This window comes from Eulemur rufifrons, chromosome 28, assembly GCF_041146395.1.
Source record: "Eulemur rufifrons isolate Redbay chromosome 28, OSU_ERuf_1, whole genome shotgun sequence".
NCBI lineage: Eukaryota > Metazoa > Chordata > Mammalia > Primates > Lemuridae > Eulemur > Eulemur rufifrons.
In genome coordinates this window covers 47335647-47361347 of record NC_091010.1, presented here as the reverse complement: position 1 = coordinate 47361347, position 25701 = coordinate 47335647, and the positions used below count along the sequence as shown (strand labels likewise).

At 40.3% G+C, this 25701-nt stretch overlaps 1 protein-coding gene and 1 non-coding gene across 2 annotated transcripts; one reads left to right on the top strand and one right to left on the bottom strand.

Moving 5' to 3' along the window:
- Nucleotides 1-787: 787 nt before the first annotated feature.
- WNT8B (Wnt family member 8B) lies at nucleotides 788-25701 on the bottom strand. The gene is made up of 6 exons (XM_069460704.1): nucleotides 25479-25701; nucleotides 5735-5768; nucleotides 4515-4653; nucleotides 3424-3549; nucleotides 2482-2624; nucleotides 788-2272 (listed from the first exon to the last, which is right to left on the bottom strand). Exons 1-6 carry the CDS (start codon nucleotides 25544-25546, stop codon nucleotides 1727-1729), a joined length of 1056 nt encoding a protein of 351 aa, XP_069316805.1. The 5' UTR covers nucleotides 25547-25701; the 3' UTR covers nucleotides 788-1726.
- LOC138376727 (U6 spliceosomal RNA) lies at nucleotides 4234-4343 on the top strand. Its single transcript, XR_011231707.1, has one exon. It is a non-coding gene; the product is annotated as a U6 spliceosomal RNA (small nuclear RNA).

The following is a 25701-nucleotide window of genomic DNA, read 5'->3' as shown; positions in this document are numbered from 1 at the left end:
TGAGGCCAGGGGCTTGGGGTCTGACCTGGCCACTGCCTCAGTTAGGAATATGGGAGACCTTCCACTCCTATAGGTCAGCCCCTCGAGTCTTGGCTTTTGTTACCTACTTGGAGCCACACCTCTGGTGCTTTCTCCTACTCTGGGAGAGGAAGGTTGAGGTTGTCTAGCATCTGACCAGTTCTGCTTCAGGAGAGCTGCCCAGTGCCCAGACCTGGGACTGGCCTATAGCAAGGGATCTGGCTGGGAAGTTCCTTGGGCTGCAAAGAGTGGTTAGGGAATGACTGTTCCCTCCCCAAGGGCTTGCCCTATTTTATAAACAAGTCTCTGCTGTACTGCTTCTCTCTGAGAATAAAACTAGAAGATTCAAGCACCACAAGCAGCAAGGTCTTGGCTACTGAGCAAATGTATTAGTGGAAGATTTATGTAGATGATTTGCTAATCCTTGGCAGATTAGCCTCCGTCAATCTTACGCCATCAGAGAAGCAAAGATCTAGGAAGGATGATATCTGCCAAGGTGGGAGGGAGGAGAGAGCATAGAGGTTATATCCTCTACCCCACCCCACTCCCAGTATCCTCAAGAATAAGTTCAGTACCTGGAAAAAGGGGAACATATCACAATAACTGCAATAAATTAAAGTTCAAGGTGCTGAACTTCCTATTAGCAACAGTTTCATTGCAGGAAGTTTATTCATTGAAGGAAGATATCCAATGATCTAAATCCTGCCTGTTTGAGAACCAGGTTAGTTAAAAGGAAGGGTCCCAGTTTCTCCTCTTATGACCTGCCTCTAGACCAGGGTCTAAATGGGAAATTGGCTTTATTTACCTCAGTCTTGACTCAGAGGAACAAAGAGCCTTTGGGGAAGGAAAAGAGGTAAAATTGGTTGCTAGGTTAGGAGCCAGAGAGAAGGTAAAACTTTAAAGGGGAGGAAATGACTGGCAATCTGCCTTTACATAGTTCCTAGGCCTTCGGGATATGTGTCTGGAGTGCCTTGGGTGATTGTCTATGAAGGTCATTGCCCCACTGGTAAAATCCATTAGTGATGTGGTATCACAAGGATGAGTAGCACCCTTGGTATTCAGCAAGTCGGCACTCTAGGGTTCCCTCTTCCCATCTTCAGCCTCTGCCTCCAGGAACAAACCCCCCCCCCCAAAACATGCTTTTTCCCAGGCCAGTTTCCTTAGTTTCTCTTCAGGGAAAGAAGGGAAAGGAAGAAGAAAGAGAAAGCATTAGAGATTCCTGGGGAGTCTATGTCAAGAGTTAGCAGGGAATCAGGAACAGGAGGAGCTCCGCAAAAGAGAGATACAGCTATGGTGAGACCTGGTAGCAGACAATGGGCAAAGGAGAAAAGCGTGGCTTTATCTGGGCCCTCCTGTCTGAGAAGTGTTCTTCCAGTTCCTAAGGCTTGATAGGCTAAGGTCAGGCTTTAGGGCACCTAGGAGGGGGAAGGAGGAACACCTATTTTCATCCTAGTCCACGGAAGGTCAATAGCACAAAATCTTAAAACAGTTCTCAGACCTAAGTGTGGTGTGAGGAAGGTTCAGACAGAGCACAGAAGAATTGGGGAAAACAGGTGGGAAGTGGCAAGCTCTGGAGAAATTGCCGTCTCTCACTCTCAGGATCCCTGGGTTTGGGAATGCGGGGTCCCCATTCCCGGGGTTCCTCTATTACTGGGGTCTCTAAAAGAAGCCGAGAACAAATGGGGAAAAGAGGCAGGAGAGGAGACCCTTAGGGTTTTCTCCCGGGTTTGTGCGCAGCGCCTCCCCGCGGCCGCTCCGCGCGGCTACAGAAGTACTTGGTGACCCGCCGGCGGCACTGCTCGCAGCGGACAGCGCAGCACCAGTGGAACTTGCAGTTGCAGCTGGACACTGTCTCCGCGCGGCGCTCCTCCACCGCCAGCCCGCAGTCCCCGCAGAGGCGGCGGCAGCTGCGACGCTCCCAGCGGCCGAGGGCCCTTCCGCGCCGCAGGCACTCTCGGCCTTCAGTGCCCAGCAGCCCCAGCGTTTTGTTCTCCAGGCAGTAGTCCGGGGAGTCCTCCAGGTGCACCAACTCACGGGTGGAGATGGAGCGGAAGGTGTCGGCGATGGCGCCGCGGCCCGCCGCGCTGTTGCCAGCACCCTGCAGCAGGTCCACCTTGAGTGCTGCGTGGTATTTTTCCTTCAGGTGCGCGCCCACCTCGCGGAACTCAGGCAGCTGCAGCCAGCAGGTCTGCGTGGTGCAGCTGCCAGACACGCCGTGGCACTTGCACGTGCGTTTCATGGTGCCCTTCACCGCCTGGGGAAAGAGCTAGGAGTGAGGCCCGGGATTAAGCGTATGGTGAGCCTCTGCCCCTCAGGGCTTGTGAGGTGTCTAGCTAGTCTACTTGGCCAGCTCGCTTGGTTACCTCATTTTCCCCATCTGTTAACTGAATTTAAGAGTTGTCCGCACCTGGGGCTGGTAGTGGATGGAGCCAGCTGTCTAATCCCAGGGGCTGCGGGACTCACCTTGCGGCCAGCCTCGTTATTGTGCAGGTTCATGGCTGCCCGTGCATCCTGTCCTGTTTCCAGAGCATCGACGAACTGCTTGGAAATTGCCTCTCCGAAGCCCACGTTGTCACTGCAGCCTCCCCACAGCCAGCCTTGGCCCCCTGGAAAAGGGCGGGGGAAGGAAAGGTCATTGAGCAGGCGGTGCGGAGGCTCCTGGCCTGCTGTTCCTAATTGGGTTGGGGGTCCGGTGTAGGAGAGGATTAAAGTTGAGCGAGTGCCCTGTATCTGGATTAGTTTCAATCTAGATTTGTTTTTGCCACTTTTGCGCTCCACTTCCAGCCTCAGCCAATCCCCTGCTCAAGGCTCCATGACGTAAGTAGTTGTTGAATGGATTCTCTGCAAGGTGCGCTCTCCGCATACAGTGCTCTAACCCATTTGGCAGAGGGTGCATGTGCCCTGCCGGTGATTGAGGTCCGGACGGGACAAAATGTCACGGAGCATTCATTGAGAGGGAGACACCGGCGCAATTGAAATAACGTGGAACAATCAAGGTGGAAATTGATCGGGAGGGCACAGAGGATTGAAGACGGCAGTGGAGGTAAAGGGTGGAAAGTAGACCGGTCTGGGCAACATGAAAGGAAGTTCCCCCTATGTTTGAGAGAAGGAACAAAGGATTGAGCCCTCAGAGTGGTGTTCCTTTATTATTATATTATTATTATCATTATTATTCTGTTTAAATTAAGGAAACCACTCAATGTGAGAAGAGGTTCCCAAGCTACATTTAGTCTGGTTTGTCACCGTAGGGTTTGGGTTCAAACTGGTTCACCCATCTTCAGCATGATTTTACTCATATTTAGAAGAATACAACTATTCTTCACCCCACCAAGCTACCCACCAACCTTTTCATTCTTTAAGTGAACTTAACTGGCCTGTGCTACCCATCCCCACATTGCTACTTACCCAGTTGCCCATTGCGGGAGTCATCACAGCCACAGTTATCAAAATCCCCAAGGCTGCAGTTTCTAGTCAGGGTGTACATGACTCCAGCAGAACTAATGGCATGTACAAATGCTGTCTCCCGATTAGCTGTCAGGAACCAAAAATCCAGAAGTTAGGGGGAGGGATTGCAGCCTGAACAAATGCCTGTCACGCTACTTTTCTTTAATGCTATGATCATACCTTCATTTCCCAGCTCTCATCCTATTCCCCCATCTTTAAAACGTGTCTTACCCTTTTCCAGGGTCTGCTCCATCCCTGGCCTTAGCCTTACTCCTCTCCCTTCCTGTCTTTGCAGGCCACACATTTTATGACTAGGTGGCTAGGTTATTGTTGACACATATGATTGTAAAGGATTTAGATGGAAAAGAGCCTGAGGAAGAAATGGGGAAGATGAATCTAAAGGCTAGGTTATAAAGAACCCATCCCCACTTCCTCCTGTAACATTGGAGTCTAAGAGGCATGTGTAGTTAGTCTTGAAAAGAACCTCTGACTGGCAGTTCTTTCATCTTTTGGCATGGCCGCTCTGTCTTCTCCATGGGAATCTGGTCTCCAAGTCATTTTTCACTTGCCCAGTACCTCTGCTGAGTCTGCTGAAGGAAGGGGCTAAGAGGTGTAGTAATTATGACCCCCTACCTACCTCCTGATGTTACTTATATTGTGAAGGAACCATTAGCCAAATGGAAGGCCAAGGATGGCATGGGATTGAGGGTGACGCAAGGCCCATTCATTGAGCAGTGACAGCGTTGGGGAAGAAAGAAAAAAACCTCTGTAGTGCTCGCTTTGGCAGCACATATACTAAAATTGGAACGATACAGAGAAGATTAGCCTGGCTCCTGTAAAATTAAATATTTAAAAAAAAAAAAGAAAAGAAAAAAACCTCTATAGTACGAAAGAGGAGGTGGAAAAGGAAGGAGAAGATCTTCCAGGGAGGAAGATGACCTGAGAGAAGAGAGCAGGTGAAGAATAAGGGTGTAGAGGAGTCAGAGGGCCATCGCTGGGGCTCTAACCTGTGACCAGGGAGTCCAGGGAACTGTGGCCAAAGCTTTCCTTACCACTGCGAAGCCCGCCATGGCTGGATAGCTGCAGGGCTCTCTCGGGGCAGTTCCAGCGGTCCCAGGCAAACTGATATTTGCATTCTTCAATACCACTCTGAGCGCCAGCTGCCACACTGCTGGAGTAGATCAGGTAAGCCTGCAGGGACACAGGGGTCAAAATTCATACTGAACTTAGGAGGCATTTGCTCTAACCTGGTCAAGCACCTCTCTTCCTGCCCACTCTCCCATCCCTCTAAAATAATCATGGAGTGAACACTTTAAATGTGCCATCTCATTTAACATCATAAATAACCTTGTGAAACAGGTACCATTTTATAGACTAGGAAACTGAGGCTCAGAGAGGTCATTTGTCCAAGGTCCCACAGCTAGCAAATGGCAGAACTAGAAACACAGTTTTATCAGACTCTAGTCCCCAGTACTATCCTTTATTCATTCTACTGCCTTTCCAAAATGAGCCCAAATCACATAATTCATGAAATTTCATCTATTTTCATTCCATTACTATCTTAGAAAATCACATTTTAGAGCTGGAAATGCCCTTCCATGTACAGATCATGTAATACAAATTCCAGCAGTTTAAAGTTGGGACATTTCATCCCACTATGGCACTGAGAAGGATGTGTGACTTTGCAGCCTGACACCCATGAAAGGCTGTTGACTTTTTTTTTTCCCCCAAGACAGAATCTTGCTCTGTCACCCTGGGTAGAGTGCAGTGGCATATCATAGCTCACTGCAACCTCAAACTCCTGGGCTCAGGGGATCCTCCTACCTTAGCCTCCCGAGTAGCTGGGACCACAGGTGCACACCACCATGCCTGGCTAATTTTTTTCTATTTTCAGTAGACATAGGGATCTCACTCTTGATCAGGCTGGTCTTGAACTACTGAGCTTAAGCAATCTTCCCACCTTGGCCTCCCAGAGTGCTAGGATTACAGGTGTGAGCCACTGTACCTGGCCCAAGGCTGTTGACTTTTATGGCTCTGGAAATTCTGGCCATAAATTTAGAATCAGTGCTCCTGAGTTCTTGGCACTGACATTACTTTGCTGTGTGCTTTTTGGGTGTGTCCCTAACCCTCTCTTGGCCTCAGTTTTCCTATCTATAATGTATATAGCATAATAAAAGATGTGTACATGGTGAAAAGAAATAGACATGTATAGTCTTTGGTTAACACACTAAGATTAGTGAAATCTGTATTAATCAAAGGAGTTTTTTCTTACCTTTGGACCAGTCATCAGGAAATTGTTCACTGACCTAGAAGGGGAAAAAAAACACAAACCACAGTGTATAATGGAGAGACATTAACTTGTTTTTGCTTCCAAGAGTTGTAAGGGTTATTTCAGCAAATATAATTGATAGGAAGAAAAGGAAACTAATTTCACCAAGGAAACATTGTGCATAAAACCTACTAAAATAACTTATTTAGTAAAAAAAATGAATAAAATTATTATGATTTCCTTGGATTTTTAAAGTTAGTTAAAATTCCCCGTACCATAAAAATTGAGAGTAATGTTTGATTATTATTTTGCCATAGGGTGGGGAGAGAGCTAGCATTAACTCATGATTGTGTACCAGATGCTGTTCTCTCAGTATTTTACATATTGATCTTGTTAAGTCCTTACTGCCTCAGGCATTATTATCTCTTTTGCAAATAGGGCCTCTGAGACTCAAGAAAAGTTAAATATATGTTCAATCTCACCCAGCTAATAAATGAAGGAAGCAGGTTTAAATCCAGGTTCATACTCCATGGGATTTTAGAACGATAGTTCTCTAATCAGGAAGAGGCAAACAGTGGAATATCTTTCTAGGGATTGAGTCACCATTAAATTCCAAAAATATATAATCTCATTCTGGAAAATGGTTTAGCTGTTTCTTTTAAAACTAAAATTAGATTTGCCACATGACTTAGCAGTTGCACTCTTGGGCATTTATCCCAGAGAATTTTGTGCTCGGTTCCAAGTCACTGCAAAGATCTAAAAATAAATTTTTTTTAATAAAAAAAGAAATTTATACTCAGATGCTCATACTTGGATGTTTTATTCATAATAGCCCCAAATTGGAAACTACCCAAATGTTCTTCAGTGGGTGAATGTTTAAAAAAACTGGTACATCCACACCATGGAATATTACACAACAATAGAAAGAAAAGAACTTCATGCAATTATGGAGGCTGAAAAAAAAAAAAGGAAGGAACTATTGATAAATGCAACAACTTGAATGAACCTCAAGGAAATTATGCTGAGTGAGTAAAGTCAATCCCAAAGGATACATGCTGCATGATTCTATTTGTGTAACAGTAGTGAAATAATGTAAAGCTGGAGAACAGATCAGTGGTTGTCAGAGATTTGGGATAGGGGATGGGTGGGCTATAAAGAGTAACATGAGAGAGTCATGGGGAGATGGTAGTGTTAAGTATCTTGATGACTGTGGTCATGTTTACACAAGTGACAAAGTTGCATCAAGCTACACATACATGCATGCACACTCAAGTACCTACAAGTGTATGTAAAAATGGTGAAGTCTGAATAAGCTTTATGATAATGTACTGTGGTTGTAAGATGTTAACACTGAGGGAGGTTGGGGCCAGGGTACATGGGACTTCTCTGTACATTTCTTTGCATCTTTTGCAAATCTGTAATTCTATAAAAATGAAAAGTGAAGTATATATGTATATACATGATCTGCATGTTAGAGATTTAGAGAATGACTTCAGTATAGGCATTTGAAAATCAAAATGTGTTATCTATTACCATTCTTTATCAACTATAATGTAAGAGAGTAACATGGGAATCATTATGTATCATTCCATGAAAGTTGGTGTACCCCTGCAATTCTGAAGGCTGATAAGATGCTGTACGTCACCAGAAAGGAGACTGGAAATGAAAGAGACCAAGAAAGTTTAGTCTCTTGTCAGAGGCCAAGAAGGGTTGGCTGACTCTTTTCATACAAAACACACACAACACATAAAATGTGAGTAGTTTTTGAAAAACACTATTAACAAACTGGGAGGCTGCCATATGAAAAGATGAAAAGGATTCTGAAAGAGATGTAATAGAATTTAAGAAAATCATAACAGGTTACAAAATCTAGCAAAACTGAGGCTTACTTTTTAAAGCTGGGCAGGCAAACTTAAGTCAACTGAAAAGAAGCACTATTCTTTTGGGGGTGGTAGTACAAGCAAAGCACAAAAATAAATTCAAAATTATTTAAATGAATTCACAATTGCCAAAGTCATTATGGGTTTGAAGATAAATTTCTGATCCTTAAAGATTGATGTCAGAGGAGTCAGCCAGGCCCTTGGCCTCAGGGAAAGGAGTTAATCTTGACATTAGGAATAAAAAGACTGTGTGTCCTGTGGTGAACACCAAAAGAGGAGGATCTTGTTCTTGATTAATGAGACAATGGCATGGTGTCCTTTTGCGGGGTAAAATATAGATTGCAGAAAGCATAATGAGTGTGTATTGTGAGAAGATGCAAAGAATTTAAGCGTTTGTATGGATGCCACCTAGGGACAGTCATATGACTGAAGGAAAGATGCTAACAAACGTGGAAGATATAAATGTTTAACAGGTGGAGGCTTCCCTACAGACAGAACATGATAAAACCAGTATCCTCCTAGATGGAGGTACAAGCTTCCCTCTTCCCATGAGGATGTATAGTTGCTGATGATACTACCCAAATTTGGGGCCATTCAAAGGGTTTATGCTTTCCTGGACCCTCCCAACTATTCTCAGACCTTTTCTTGAACTCTAGACTTGCATATCCAACTATATTCTTGACATCTCCCCTTCCATGTTTAATAGGCATCCCAAACTTAACATGTCCAGAACTGAACTCCTGATCCTTGCTGCCACCAACCGAAGCCTGTTCCTTATGGAGTCTTCTCCATCTAATAAAGGACAGTTCCTCCTAGTTACTCAGACAAAAATCTCAAGGGTCATCTTTGGCTCCTTTCTTTCCCTCTAATCCTGTAATCAGTCTGTCCTCAAATCCTGCCATCTCCAGCTCAAAATACATCCAGAATCTAACCAATTCTTTTCTTTCTTTCTTTCTTTTTTTCAGAGACAGGGTCCTGCTCTATCACCCAGGCTGGAGTGCAGTAGCATGATCATGGCTCACTAGAGCCTCCAACTTCCCCACTCAAGCGATCCTCCCACCTCAGCCTCCCAAATGAATAGCTGGGACAATAAGCACAAGCCACCATGTCTAACTAATTTTTTGTAGAGACAAGGTCTTTCTCTTGCTCTTACTCAGGCTGGTCTGGAATTCCTGGCCTCAAGCCATCCTCCTTCCTCAGCCTCCCAAAGTGCTGGGATTACAGGCATGAGCTACCATGCACAGCCCAGAATCTGACCAGTTCTTAACACCTTCACTGTTGTCACCTTTGCTCAAGCTGTCATCATCTTTTGTCTGGATTATTGTGAAAACCTACCAATTGATCTCCTTGCTTCCACCCTTACTCTTACCACATTCTATTCTCAAAATGATTTGTCCCTTTAAAGATTAATACCTTTAAAATACAAATTAAATTTTGCCACTCTCTGCTCTAAGTCTTCTAATAATTTCCTATCTCGTGCAGAGTAGAAGTCAAATTCTTATCGTGGTTTATGAAAATCCTTCTGGGCTCCGGTTATATTTTTGAACTGATCTGCTCCCTGCTTGCTGCTCTGCTCCAGCCATACTGGTCTCCTTGTTTCTCTCCCACACCAGGTGCTCTCCAGCCTCTTGCTGTACTTGCTGTTCTCTCTTCCCAGAATGCTTTTTGCCCAGACATCCACACAGCTTGTTCCTGCACCTACATCAAATGTGTCATGCTCCTTGAGGCTTTCTGTCATCATCCTATTTAAAACTGCAACTCCCCATTCCCTTTCTCTGCTTCATTTTTTTCTATGGCGCTTTTTATCATCTGACCGCTGTGTGTTTTACATATTTATTTGTTTAGTGTTTGCTTCCTCCCACTAGACTGTCAGCTTCATTAAGGCAGTTTTTTTTGGGGGGGGGGTGTCCATTTTGTTCATCAAGTATTACCAGTGCCTTGAGCAGTGCCTGGGAATAATAAACACTTCACAAATATTTGTTGAATGAAAGAATGATGGAACCCACATTTAGGGTTGGGAGTAGGAAAAAAATATCATCTAAGAAAACGCAGAAGGAGCAGCAATCTAGAAAGATAGGGAGATAGGAGAAAATTCCTCATTCGTGCCCATGGTTTTAACAATTATGATTAGGTGATGTCTTCCAAATCCTTACCTTCAGCCCTGACTTCTAGCTTGAGATCCAAAGCTGCATTTCCAAATGAATGCTACATTTCTCTACTGGGGATGTTTCAAATTTTAAGACAGTATATCTAAAAGCTAACTTATCTTTCCTGTCAAACTAGCCACTTCTCCTGACTTTACTATGTTTTATTAATGGAACCACTAATTTCCAAGTTTCTCCCAATCTGCTCTCACCATCCAATCAGTTACCAAGATTTGTGTGTATCGTACCCCTATCATATTTTTTACATACCAGCTCCCTCTTTTCTACTCTCACTATCACAGTTTTAGTTGTGACCTCCAACCTAGACCACTGTAGAAGCTCTACTAACTGACTTCTCTAATTACAATCTTTATCCCATTCCAATCAAATGTATAGTCTGCAGGTAGATCACTCTTCTGAAAGCCTGATTCTGATGTCATCCTTCTGAGGACTATCTTCCATAGTTCTCCAACTTTTGACACTCAAGGTCCTCCATGACCTGACCCTACATAACCTTTCCAACCTTGTTTCCCATTAAATATCCCTACTTGTCTAATCCTCTAGTCAAGCTGAACCAGTTGCTATTCATGGACATCCATACATTCATGCCTCTATGCCTTTCCTCATGCTGTTCTGTTAAATCTTACCTATTCTTAGTATTTTCAATCAATGGTGCTAGGACAACTGGATATCCACATACAAACGAATGAGGTTGGATTCTTACATCATACTATCTACAAAAAATAATTAAAAATGGACCATAGACCTAAATGTAAAACTCTTAGAATAAAGCATAGGTTAGGTGTGCATTTTTGGGACCTGGAATTAGGCAATAGTTTTATTGATATGATACTAAAAGCACAAGCAACAAAAGAAAGAATAGATAATTTGGACTTCTTCAAAATTAAAAACTTGTGCTTCAGAAAAGGCCATCAAGAAAGTGAAAAGACAACTCACAGAATGGGAGAATATATTTGCAAAGCATATATCTGATAAAGGGTTAATATCCAGAATATATAGAAAACTCCTAAAACTCAACAACAGAAAAACAATTCGATTGAAAAATGGGCAGAGAGGGCCGGGCGTGGTGGCTCACACCTGTAATCCTAGCACTCTTGGTGGCCGAGGCGGGAGGATCGTTTGAGCTCAGCAGTTAGGGACCAGCCTGAGCAAAAGCAAGACCCCATCTCTACTAAAAAAAATAGATATTAGCTAGACAACTAAAAAAAAAAAAATATATATATATATGTGTGTATATATATATATATATATAATTAGCCAGGCATGATGGTGCATGCCTGTAGTCCCAGCTACTTGGGAGGCTAAGGCAGTAGGATTGCTTGAGCCCAGGAGTTTGAGGTTGCTGTGAGCTAGGCTGATGCCACAGCACTCTAGCCCAGGCAACAGAGTGAGATTCTGTTTCAAAAAAAAAAAAAAAAAAGAAAGAAAGAAAGGAAGAAAGAAAAGAAAAGAAAGAAAAATGGGCAGAGAACTAGAATAGATATTTCTCCAAAGAAGATATACAAATGGCCAATAAACACAGGAAAAGATGCTCAACATCATTAGTCATCAGCAAAGTACAAATAAAAACACAACAAAAGTTCACACGCACTAAAATAGCTAAAATAAAAAAAGACAACAACAAGTGTTGCTGACGATGTGGAGAAATCAGAACCCTCACACATTGCTGGTGGTACTGTAAAATGGTGCAGGCACTTTGGAAAATAGCCTGGCAATTTCTCAAAAGGAGTTACTGTATGACCCAGCAATTCCATTCCTAGGTATGTACTCGTGAGAATTGAAAACATGTGTCCAAAAAATACTTGTACATTAGTGTTATAACAGCATTATTCATAATAGCCAAAAAAAAAAAAAAACGCCTAAATGTCTATCAACTGATGAATGATTAAATAAAATGTGGTATGTCTGTAATAGAATATTTTTCAACTGTAAAAATAAGTATTGATACATGCTACAACATGGATGAACCTTGAAAGTAACATTCTAAGTGAAAGAAGCCAGACAGAAAAAGGCCATAAGTTATATAATTCTATCTATATGAAATATTCAGAATAGGCAATTCCATAGAAACTGAGTAGATTAGCAGTTGCTGGGGGTTGAGGGGAGGGGGAATGGTGGGGAGTGACTGCTAATGGATAAGGGGTTTCTTTTGGGGGTAATGAAAATGTTCTAAAATTGATTGTGGTGAGAGTTGCACAAGTCTGTGAATTTGCTAAAAACCATTGATTTGTACACCTTAAAGGGGTGAATTTTATAGGATATGGATTATATCTCAACAAAGCTATTATTTTTAAGATCTTACTTATTCTTGAGTAAGTACTAGTTCAAAAGCCACAACCAGCACTTCTTGAGGTCTCACAGCAACTTTCTTCTGCCTCATATTAAGGTTTCCCTTTCCTCCCTTTTACAGGCTGCCTTAATTATCTCTATATACCCTCCAGATCCTAATCTAGTTGGTACCTTGAACACAGTAAGTACTCTATAAAAATGGATTGAATTAAAGGGTTTTGAAAAAATAGATGGAAGGATCATCAGATGCAACAGAAATTTTGAGGAGAAAAGGGACTGCAAAAAGGTTTTGAGGAACATGAGAAGGAAGTCTGTAGCAAGCCAGTGCTCCCACCAGTTTTTTAATGTAGTGAGCAGACAACTGTGCCACGTTAGCAGATGATCACACAACAAGAATAATAGACAGTGAGCACCAAGCATATGTACACAGAGGTTAGCGTTATAACCAAACCATTAGCAAAGTCAATCTGACGCACTTAATGCTATGTATAATTGTTATCATACTTCATAGTAATTAGGCATAAGTGGTAAGCAATTTACATAAATAACTATAGTTACTTATGCTTTTACCCTGCCATGTAAAAAGTTTATAATTGTTTCTTCTCCTTTTGTTAGTCTTCCTGTGTATATGTGTGTGTGTGCTGACATCACATAAAGCTTAATTATATGACATAGTAATAGCTAACACTTATCGGGTATATCAGGAACTCTTCTAAGTGCTTTACCTGTATCATCTTTTTAAATTTCCATAGCAACTCCACAGGGTGGGTACCATAGTTTTTTACTGAGTGTTTATTCTATGTACACCAAGTATTATTTTAAGTGTTTTACATATTTTAAGCTCACATAATTATCACAACAATTATATGAGGTAGAAACTATTATATCTTCCGTTTTACAGACACAGAAACTGAAACATAGAGTGGTTAGCCAGCATCTCAGAGCTAGTTAATCAGTAAAGCCAGGACCGGGACCTTGGCAGGCTGATTCTAGAGCACATACTGCTCAACTGCTATGCTTTTCCCAACCCATATTTCTCTTGCTCTTATTCCACCTGCTAATCCAGGACTCCTGATTCTTAAAAAATTCTTGGTAAGTATTTGTGGGAGGCCTAAGTGATCCTAAATAAGCCCACTTAATGATCACATTGTCTCTGCTACTTTTTTTTCAGAAATGAGGTCTCACTCTGTCACCCAGGCTGGAGTATGGACTGCAGTGGCTGGATTATAGCTCACTGCAGCCTTGAACTCCTGGGCTCAAGTGATCCTCCCACCTCAGCCTCTCGAGTCACTGGGATTACAGGTATGTGCCACTGTGCCTGGACCTGCTACTTTTTCATCTCTTCATTGCTCCAGCCCTCCCTTCTGCTTCCATGTCCACAAGACAATCATAACTGCCAGGCACAAGCTCTGCTTTATCTGGGAACTACCAGATCCTCTGGGAATGCTTTCTGGAGACTATTGCTGCTCACACTGGGTTCTATGTATAGCAGAGTAGAAAAGAGTAGGGACAAGCAAGTACTAGAGGACCCGGTGTGCAGCGGTGGTAGAGGGGATAGTCATGTATTGCTTAACGACAGGGATATGTTCTGAGAAATTTGTCCTTAAGTGATTTTGTCATTGTGCAAACATCATAGAGTGCACTCACATAAACCTAGATGCTGTAGCCTGTTGCTCCCAGGCTACAAACCTGAACAGCATGTTACTGTACTGAATACTGTAGGCAGCTGTAACACAATGGTATTTGTGTATCTAAACATAAAAAAGGTACAGTAAAAATATAGTATATAAGATTTTTTAAAATGGTACACATGTATAGAGTGCTTATCATGAATGGAGCTTGCAGGACTGGAAGTTTCTCTGGGTGAGTCAGTGAGTGAGTGGTGAGTGAATGTGAAAGTCTAGGACATTACTGCACACTACTGTAGACTTTATGAATACTGTACACTTAGGCTACATTAAATTTATTTCAAAATTTTTTCTTTCTTCAATAAGTTAACCTTCGTTTACTATAATTTTTTACTTTATACACTTAAATTTTTTAACTTTTTGACTCTTTTGTAATAACGCTAAAATAGCTTAAAATACAAACACATTATACAGCTCTCCAAAAATATTTTCCTTCTTTATAGTCTTACTCTATAAGCTTTCTTCTATTTTTAAAATTTTTTCCTTTTTTTTTACCTTTTAAATTTTTTTGTTGCAAACTTGGATACAAACATACTTTTTTGTTACAAACTAGGACACAAACACACTAGGCCTACACAGGATCAGGATCATCATTATCACTGTCTTCCACCTCCACATCTTGTCCCACTCGAAGGTTTTCAGGAGCAATAACATACATGGAGCTGTATCCCCTATGATAACAATGCTTTCTTCTGGAATACTTCCTGGAGGACCGCCTGAGGCTGTTTTACAGTTAGCTTTTTTTTTTTTTTTAATAAGTGAAAGGAGTATATGCTAAAATTACAATTAAAAGTATAGCATAGTATTATAAATACCTAAACCAGTAACATGGTCATTTGTTATAATTATCAAGTATTATATTCTATACATAATTGTATGTGTTATACTTTAGATGGCTGGTAGTGTAGGAGGTTTGTTTATACCAGCATCATCACAAACATGTGAGTAATGTGTTGAGCTGTGAAGTTAGGATGCTATCATGTCAACAGGTGATAGGAATTTTTCAGCTCTATTATAATTTTATGGGACCACCATTGTATAGCAGTTCATTGTTGACCAAAACATCATTATGCGGTGTATGACTGAATATAGGAGCTCTCTGTATATTCTGCTCAATTTTTCAGTAAATCTAAAAATGCTCTTAAAAAGTCTAGTAATTTTTTAAAAGGGACAAATGTCTTTATCTTACTTTTATACCAGTACCATGCTGTTTTTGTGTCTTTTAACCCCCTTTAGAATTTTACATTTCCACTTGGGTATCAAAAGGATCATTTGTGCACAAGGGTCTTATAGAGTTTTAGTAAAATAGTTTTCTCAGTTTTTGCTTATAGCATCCCTCCTAGTAACCCTCCAGCCCCTCCATTTGTCTGTAACCAAGGGGCTTGCTAAAAAATTCAAATGATAAGCTTCATTGCTGGATCTTCTCAGTTCTCTTCCTTAAGAGCAAATGCACTCTTGGGAAGATTCCATAATCACCCATTTAGATAAACTTATGGTACCCGAAGCCCTACTAATTTTCCTGATATATTGAGATATGCTAAATCTAAGTGGTAGGTCCAACTTGGAGCCCCTTCAAAGGTTGGTCCTTTCAAAGAGTGCCATCCTTGCAAAGAAATGGGAGAGTTAAAAAAATACATTAAATAGAGTCTCTCTGATGTTGTGTTAATACCATTCCTAGGCTCAGCCTTCAGGGACCTCATGTTAAAAGTGCCTTTCTCACCCAAGAGCAGTGTTCATTGGCCTTAGCAAGCTGGCCATTGTTGATTCTCCCACCCTAGACTTCTTCCACCTGTATAATGACTCCCTGGAGAATGAGCACCAATGCACTTTCTGATTTTAGGGAAGACTCTTTAAGACTCTTCAGTACCTTGGGAGCTGGCAGTTTCCACTGATTCAAAAGCAAACACATGGGGACTAGGGTCTGGCCATATTGAGGATCATTCCTCAATAAGACTCTGACTGAAGCTCTAGCCCTTCTGTAGTACCCAAGAGCCTGAAGAGGGTGGCTTTGGTGACAGCATCTCTCCCAGACTTGTCCCTGGCCTTACCGTGAGTTCCAGTGGTGAAGGGCATAAGCAATGACCATGCTCTACCAACTCCCATTAACTGTCAGGTGGCCATAGTGCCTGGCTTAGACAGGACTTTATTCTTTCCCTATCTTGCTCCTCTTTCGTGGAGTCTGTCTTGCTTTCATATTCTTTTAGAGGTGTTCTATCAGCCTAGGACAGTGGAGGACAAAGTGTCAAGTACAGGAGAATCCTCTGAGGGAGTTTATTAAACATAAAGACTCCTGGGCCCCAGCTCCAGAGACTCTTTTTCAGTGGTGGTGATGGGGGAAAAGGGATGATGAGTGGAAGGGACCTGCATGTCCAAGTCCCTGAGATGGTTTCACTGCAGATGACCCTTAGACACCCCTTGAGAAACACTGGGCCAGAGGGAGAACAGGGAAATGCCTACAAGCATCTAATACCTAAGTCATAATTTGAGGGCCTAGGAGACTCAAGTTATTTCTTTAATCTTCTGGAAAAAAATGGCTGTTCCCACTGCAGCAGTAACAAATTGGTGGATATTCTCTTTTTTGTATCTGGATGGAGCACTTCTGGTTTTGGTAGCTCCCAAATCTCTCATTGGTCATTGCCTTGAAGGGATTGGTCTCTGACTGCACTGAGTATTAAAGTCATGGATCTCTTTCCTTCCTTGCAGATTTTCTTTGTAGTATAGAGTGTTCTTCTAGCAATTACCACTGACTTGTTTATGCACATCTTCCCCAATCAGGAATAAAATATTTTTGGGGGTGAAATATGCCTGCAAGGACTCTGAGTCTTTGTCTAGGGGCCATCTGTCCTCTAGCTCCTCCACTCATGAAAGCCTTTAATGCCAGAGCTATTATTTTACATTCTTAGACCACCTCTGCACTCTTGTCACCAATCCCAAAGTGAGTCTTTAACTCACTCTTTGGTCTACACTTTTTTCTATACACTTCTAAGGCCACCTCATACTTCTTCCAAGTTAATTTATCAACAGCAAGAATTTGAGATCTCTCTCGTTTATTCTGAGCTCTCACAGTAATGTCCCACTGTAAATAGCTTCTGCTGACACTTGCTCCTACCTAGGCTGATTAGCCAAACTGTGTCCTTTTGTCCTTGTCTTCACCACCTTCCGCCACAGCTCCTTTAATATGAACACTTACAAGGAAGTTCTTTCCCCTTCCTTTCAATGTCTGTCAAAGTCCTTGCTATTCTCTTTGTTACTAAATATCTTTTCAACTGTTGTTAAACAGCAAATGGGTACAGATGCATTAGTAGTTTTGAGGCTGTGGGTGACCTCTAAACCAGAGCCCTGTAGACTTTTATATCATTGCCTATTGCTTCTCTGGTCTGGGGACCTGTTAAACTTACAACACCTCAGTGGCTATAATCTAGCCAAAATCTAGCCACAGGTAAAAATTCTTTTATTTAGGGCACTATAGCTCCTTAAACATCCACGTCTTTCTGCATTATGTGGCTTCTCTCATGGGCTGTATTGCCTCCCGAACTGCCTATTCCATAATCAGCCAGATCCTCAGTAAGCTTTTTCCCAGGGAGCTGGGACAGGAGGGGAGGGACTTTGGATCAATCCAAATACAAATGCCACAGCTTCTCTTTTAGCTCTTGGAAAGTCTCCAAGTTTCTTTGCTTTCATTTATTTGTTTGTCTGTTTGTATGCTTTGGTTGTGGATTTTGTTGTTTCTTTTTACCTAACATTCATTATGCATAGATACACATACACACTAATAGACAAAGCCTTTCTTCACCTGATACCATTTGAAGAAGTTTATAGTATTTTACCACCTTAGCAAGTTCACAGAAAATTGCAAGTTCTCATTCTCTGTCAATTTTATCTAATTGTGGACAAGGGGTTTAAGCCAGTATCCAATTAGTTTCAACCATTTCTTCCTATTTTGGGGCATTTCTCCAAACTAGCATAGCCCATGAGATGGTCTGTACAACATCACATTGGATGGGTAGCAGTTTAGTGGCCATGGTGAGAACACATGCCTGATTACATAAAGCCCATGCCACAGATGGGCACTGGACCAAGAGTGCCAAGCATCATGCTACGTTTAGACTAACTCCTCCCTTTGCAAAACTAGGACCTTGTTACTAAGCCAGTTTTTTTTTTTCTAAGCCAGTTTTGTGTGTTGGACTTACTCTATCCTTAGTATGAGCATTCTTTCCCAAGAAGCTATGTAGTCTCATGTCTTGCAGGCCACACTCACTAGTTTGCCAGTTGTGCCTTGATATGTTTGAATCCTAGTGGTTGATGTAGCTTAGACTTAAGGCAGGGTTACTCTTTTCCCCACCCCACACATAATTTTAAAAAGCAAAGGTTCTGAATTTGAATCTTCAGAATATGATATTTTCTTTTCAACACCCAGGACTTTCATCTTAATGCCCTCTGATCTCTTCTTTCTTTCTGTCTCTCTTAACTTTCCCCACAAGTCTTTCAGTAACATTTGTGGTTTCTCTCTACCCTTTAATCCCATCTCTCAAGGTCCATAAAATGTCTCTGAGTCATGAGGCTCTGTTTGTCCTTCTCCAGAAGAGACCATCTGATTACTGTAATTGGAGTGATGGCCCAAGGGGAAAGAAGTGGCAGTGAATGAATATAGATTGCAGATCTTCTCCATCTAGAGATTTGGCACAGATGAAGTACAAGGAAAAGGGATTAAAAGATTGAGGGGAGGGTCCAGAGTAGGGACGCTGCCTGGAGCTATAGCTAGAAGGCGCTCCAGTGACACAACTTTCTCTTAGAATGAGTTTCTGACAGCAGATTTCACTCCACAGAACTCTCAAGATGCCTTGGGCTGGGGAGAGCCCAAAGACAGCTCTTCCTGAGTAAGTTTCCTTGTGATTCTTTCTATCCTCCACAACATCTGACCCACAGAACACACATGCACAAGCATATACAGAGATAGGAACACACATACATACAATTAAATAGAAGGTAGATCTTACTAAGAACTGTGAAATAATACCCCATTATTCTCAAATTTTTCTTCACTATCCCTCTCTGACAATACCTGAGGGTATTTAAACTAGGAACAATTCACTGTACAATTACAGTTAAGTTTAAAATGCAAATTTTTTTCCAAGGGTGAACAGTGCAACTAATTTTTATTCATTCTAAAGTATAAACAATTGAAATCAGGCTTTCCTATTTAGCCAGGGGAAGGGATTAGGAAGTAGAAGGTACAAGATATCTGAAGTCTTGAAGGAAAGAGAAATATTAAGAATTTCAAAGACAAATTTCTTCCTGCTTAACAATGTGTCAAGAGAGAACAAAGCTGATATCAATAGAGAGATCTATTTCAGTAGGGCCATGGAACAGAAGCCAGATTACAGAGCGTAAAGAGTTATGAAATGAAAGCAGCTGGTGTCGACTCATTGGAGGAGTATGGCATTGAAAGGAAAAAGACAAAGGAGAAATGACTGCAGTGGAGATTGGAGCCCAGGGAAGGTTTTTGTCGAGATGAATATCAAAGGAAAAATTCGGGAACGGGTACTTTGCATCATATTCCCCCATATCTGTTTCACTGATTTAAATTCCATCTCTTTCTTCAAAGGGAGTTCAGCCCTGTAAATAATTCTAAAAATATTTTTTTATAAATGTGAATTTTGTATCTAATAATGCAGTGCCCTAAAATATGAGGGAAAAAAAGCCTTATAAACCAATTGGCTAAAAAATTTAAATAGGTGTGTCAGTTTTATTAGTAGTCCTTATATTAAAATGTATATTAAAATCCTGCATTATTTCAAATCCAGCCCTTGCCAAATAATTATTGCCAAAAGGCTGTAATAGCCCGCAGGACAACTGTGTATCATGGATCTCTCCAAAACAATCTCAGGCAGATTCCTTCCCAAACAAATCACAAATTTTCAAGGGATAGTCTTTTCCCCTGCAACTGACATGTCATTTGTATTCCAGGATATTTTATAGAGTGATAGGCTGTCTTTTCTTGTTCTCATTCCCTTACTTCTTTATGTGTTGTAGTAAGCTCTGAGAAACACTGAGCTACAAAATGTTTCAGCACTTAGCATCTAAATGAGGATTCTAACGGAGAATAAGCTGTACTCACTTTCTTTTCCTTGGTCTCTAAGTGAAAGCTGCTAAAGAAAAGCTCAAGCCACTATTCCCAGAAAGCCTGGGCTCACAGGACCTTCTTCCACAGTCATTACAGAAGCAGAGAATTTTGTTTTGTTTTTTTCATCTTGTTACCTGTCTTCCTGTAGTACAGACTTTAGAAAATATTCATGTTCTCAATTGCATTGATGTATACAATACCAATTTATTTCAGTATAGTAGAAGGTAGGTGTATGTGGTAACTCTAAGAATTATCCTGTAAAATAACTAGGTGAACAGTTCAAGGTAAGAAAATTGAAAGGCTTTGACACTTTAGTAACATTTTCACTACTTAATGGAACTATATCCAAATGGGTGGTAAAAATGTTCTCTCCCCAGTCTGATCCAACTATCCATTTCTGTTGCCTTTGTTAACCAGCCACAGCTCCAATAGAAATAAACTCAAACCTGTATTTGAATGACTTATCTCCTTCTGCTAATTTGTATTCTTGGTTTTCCCCCAAAGACAATCATATCTTGACAATGTTCCCCAAAATTCATTCTAATTATTGTCCTAGATTTCTTAGACACAGGATAGAAGATTCCTTTTCCTGGCTCTCTTCTTCCTATTTTGAACCATGGTAGTATTTGGAAGATTTAGACTAAGAGAGATATATGCAGTTGAAAATGCTACAGAAAGTATAAAAACATGATTGGTTAAGGATTGATAACAGTGGAAGCTGAGTTATGGGGGGGTTCATTATATACGCTGTTCTCTCTACCTTCGTAAAAAAAAATTTTCCAAATTATAAAATTTTAAAAACAGAATGCCCCTGAAGCAATAATCTAGAGAATCTGGGCTCCACCAGATGCCTAGGATTAAGGCAAAGAAATGTCAGAGAGGATAATGTGAACAATTTATTGGTACATTATTTATTATTCTGGATATTGGTATGGAATGGAACCTTCAAAGTCTAATATGGTAAACCTGAAGAGCCTGAGTACAGGAGAAGAACTGAGATCTATGGCAGCAAACAGTGATTACAGTTTTGAAAGAAGAGGAAATTCCTACTTATGTAGGATGGTTTAAGTTTGGCCTGGAGGACATAAGAATTTCATCTATAGAGTTGCATAGAAAGACCAAATATTGTCCCTCTCATAAGGTCTTATTGGGACTACTGGAACATGACTTCATACTATGCTGGAACCAGAGAATGATGAAGTTGAGAAAACAACCTATTAAAAAGTGAATTTGGGCAGGTCAGATAATGGTGAACTTAAATCATCCCCTTGTGGTCTGATTTTCTCTTGGTCTGGAGAAAACTCTAACCTAAGAAGCATACAGAGAAATAAAATGATCGATAACAAGGGCTTACAATAAAGATTGAGAAAAACAAACCATAAAAGTTTGGCATATAATGAGACTGGAGAGTCTGAAGTGGATGGTAGTTTCTTTTGAGAGGCCCTTGGAGTGTAGGTATATTTCAAACGGGAGGCAATGGGGAATGTTATTTATGTGAACCAAGCTCAGAGTTTCCCCCAACTGTTAACCCAGCCTGATCCTTTACCTAGTAAAAAAAAAAAAAAAAAAAAAAATCTGCTTTCTGAAAAATAAGGATTTATCTTAAGAAAAAATTGTATTGCCTACACTCTCTAAGCCATATGAATTCTCCTCTACCTTTCTGATGGAAATAGAATCATTAGAGCCCAGGAAAAGGAATTTTATTAATCATCCTAAGAGAGAATAGCATTGCCCAATATAGAGCAGCATTAAACCAATTGTCCCAGCTGGGAAAAAGAAAAAAAGCAATCTCTTTCCATGGATGAGAGAGGGTTTGGATTAACACTACTTTTCTTCTGGTTCTTTTTTATGCCCCATTTGTCTCTATGTAATATCACAAAAAGGAGGTCCTTTTTATGTCATATTATCTACCAAAAAAAAAGAAAGAAAAAAGAAAAATGAAGAAGGTGCACCTCCAGAGCGTCCTCCTCATCACTTGCACAAACTGGGTTCATAAGAAGAGCTGTAATGAAGTGTCTTTTCCCAGGATCTCATAGCCTTTGTTGTTAATAATAATTATAATAATAATAGTTATTATTGTCTTTCACAACAGGAGAAATACAGACTCTGAAAGGAAAAACATAGGGCTCAAGTTGTTGAGGAAATCAATGATAAAACTGGGAATTAAACTTCTCTGGTCATGTTTTGAGCCCTCAGACTTCCTACGGCACAGCTGCTAATCTAGTCCATCTCAGAGTTACTCCATGCACTTTTTTTTTATCGACCAGGGAAGCTATTACGTATGTGACTCTTCTTTTCTTTTCTTTTCTTTCTTTCTTTTTTTTTTTTTTTTGAGACATGGTCTTGTTCTGTTGCCCAGTAGAGTGCAGTGGCACTGCGGCCCCCAACTCCTGGGCTCAAGTGATCCTCTCCCCTCAGCCTCCTGAGTGTCTGGGACTACAGGCACACACCACCATGCCTGGCTAATTTTTTTATTTTTTGTAGAGATGAGATCTGACTGTTGCCCAGGCTGGTCTCAAACTCCTGACCTCAAGTGATGGTCAAAGTGCTAGGATACCATGCCTGTCCAGGATATGTGGGTCTTTTTTTATTGGTGTATTATTTTCTAGGTTCCAAAGCAGTTCCTCACATCTTACTTTTTATTTCTCTAACTTCAGAGATTCCGAAACTCTTCGAGGATGAGACTCCCTTCCTAATGTGACAAAGTTTAGTGGATGCTCACTTGATTGTACTTGTTCTTTTTGCATCTGCTGGTGGGAAAAACTCAGCATGACAAAAACTTAACGTGACAAAAAACTATCAGGAATTCAATAATTTTTAAATGAGTTTGTATTTTATTGTTCATAATATACATTTGAAAATAGGAGCACATATGTGTGGAGAGCAATAATTTTGGCTATACACAATGACGGGTGAGAAGATGGATTCCTACAATAACTGATCTCTTTGCTAATCAGGGGTCCCATGTGTCATTATCAGATGAAATTTTAAGAGCCACAGAAAGGTTACTCTAATAACATAAACGTAGAGCACCAAAGGATGATGTTTTTCAAAAGCTGTCTTAAAATTCAAAGATTTTAGATAAATGCTTACCCTACTGCAGAAGAGAAACTGACCCTGTTTAAATCCCGACTACAGATCTTTAAAAAGATGTGGAGGTAGTAATCTCTGTTGAAGACTGAGAACAGAGCCATGATTGATCTCTGTGTCCCAGTGCATCTTTCTCATTTGGTGACTGAGTTAGGCAGAGAGAGAGAGAGAGTAAGAGATGGACAGAACTAGACAAGACCCAGTATTTTCATGAAACATCATTTGGAGTAAAATGGGGTCAACTGTTAATAAAAAAAACATTTTCTAGGCCTATTTATTCTAGATGAGTAAGTGCATTGGAAGAAAAATCAAACTGGTTCATCTCTGACAACAATTATAATTACTACCCTCGGCTTGGCTGTATCATGCATTCCCATTCTCTCTCTCTCTCTCTTTTTTTTTTTTTTTTTTTTGGAGCCATAAGAATTAAAAAAAACAAATTCGAAGAAAAGATTTTTCTCAAGTCACAGAAGAATAATTCTCTTCAGAATTGTCCCAACAATAAGAAACTGTGAAAAAAAATATTTTTTAAAAAAAATTATTTTGTACTGATTTACCTAGTAAAACTGCTTATGATAGGTGATTGTCATCATTATTTTCTCCCTTTCAACCCTAGAAATTTCTACTGATGGACTCTTTCAGACAGTAATTTCAGACAGGCCTACAATTGAACAGCCAAGCAGAAATTGTGGTTCTCTATTTGTTAAATGCTTTTGAGGTCCTTACATAAAAGGTTGATAATAAAGTATTAAGAGAAACATTTCAAAGCCTGTGCTTGGTCAAATTTTTCTGCATGGCACAAAGGGGAAGATGACCTTATGCAAAACCCTGATAGTTTCATTACAAAAATAATCAAGATTTAATGTTAAAGTTAAAAATCACTTTTCAAATGCTATTAAAACCAGATTCTTGGCAAAGTGTAAATGTTTAATTCAAATTTGGGCTTATAGGAAAAGCAATTAAAATCTAATTCATTACACAGGAGATTTGTACATTTTCTCCTCAAAGTCAAGCAAGGCAAGAAGGGGTTCTTAAACCCTGTTTTTAAATTAGAAATTTCTTTCACATCCCTTTTTTTCTTTTTCTTTTTGAATCCAGACACTTGAATTTGGACAGACAAGCAACCCAGCCACCTTTCAGTGTGGCTGTGTCAGTATCGGAATGAAATGAACATGACCCCCTCCAGCAGGGAAGGGAACACACAGTAAAGGTATTTTTTACAGAACAATTCTTCACACTGCCCTGGTGACTAGGGAAAGGAATCTCGTGTTTCTCTTTTGCTGATACTGAATCAGCTGAAGAATACCATGAACATCAGTAGAAATGCTCTGAAATAGTCTCCTCTCCCTTTTGTCTTTTTGTTCTCATGAAAGGGAGAGAAAAGAGATTTTTTTTGAACATTGAAATATTTAATTAAAATGCCAATTAAAAATGGACCAATTATTTGGTGGTTCAGTTTATAGTCAGAAATGTTGCCAATTATCACATCAACTTGCAAATAGTTGTATTAAGTTGGCATACTTCTTATCAGCACTCCAATAAAGATGGTTGTACTCATTTATGATAAGAATACACTCTCAATAATTAGCACAAGAAGCTTATTTCAGCAAAGAAAGTCCTATTCTTGCTTCCTCAACAGTTTATGTAGCAATTGGATTTATATCTTGGATAAATAGATGGTCAAAATGAGAACTGATCAAAGGAGAGACTGAGCTTATATCTGAATTGGAGAGAAACTCCAAACACCCTAGCAACCTGCATTCTGTATGTTATTGTGTGCTTTCTTATTAACAGTTAGAGGTATAGATACTTTATATGGTTTCCTAGAGATAAATGAGAATGGTGATAATATTCTCTATCATTTGTGCAATGCTTTATAATTTACAAGTTTACTTTCACATATATTATCTGATTTTCTGAGCAATTTAGAAATTTTTGTAAATTGAACAAATTAAATCTGTAGAGAAGTTTAGATTTTGAAAAATATCTGGTTTTAACAGTGTTTGTTAACCCAATACTAACTCAGTAGTTCAAATAAATTTTTAATGCCTAGGAAATGATACTATGAGCAGTTACTTAGAGTATTCTGAAAAAATTAAAGTCAGAAAGTACAAAATAAGATCACATTGAATTTTGTCTCCAGCCTTCATCTCAAGATCAGATTCAACACATAGTAGAACCTGCTTTGAGACATCTCCTCTTCTCCTCAATACTGACATCAGGATTTGGTAAAAAGGGCTACTGTACATTTCCCCCCAAATCACTTGGAATATTTGTGGTATAGCAATTTATCAAAATAGGAACCCTTATCTTTTAATCCTTTATTGGTAGGGGTTCTAAAGATTTATTCAAATTAGCCAAAAATTTAGGAAGAGCCCTATTCCATAGGACAGTTTTTCCCAGGAGAGATCTCAAGGTTTCCTACATTTCCAGAAATGAAAATGACTTTTCTCCAATATATTACATACACTTACCTATTCCTAGTTCCAGGTAGGAGTCCAGATTACTTACCAGGTATGGCTGAGTGGGAGGACACAGGTGAAAAGAAAGATGCACACAGAAGGCTTCATAAGAAACATAATCCTCTGGAGTGACAGAGAAAATTCTAAAAAATAGAGAGATAGAGAAGCAAGATGGGAAGTATTCTCCTCAGAGGTAGTGGGATGGAATTCTCAAAGCCCAACTTCCTTGGTGTGTAAGCGATCCCAAACAGAGTTAAGGGGAGGTGAAATGG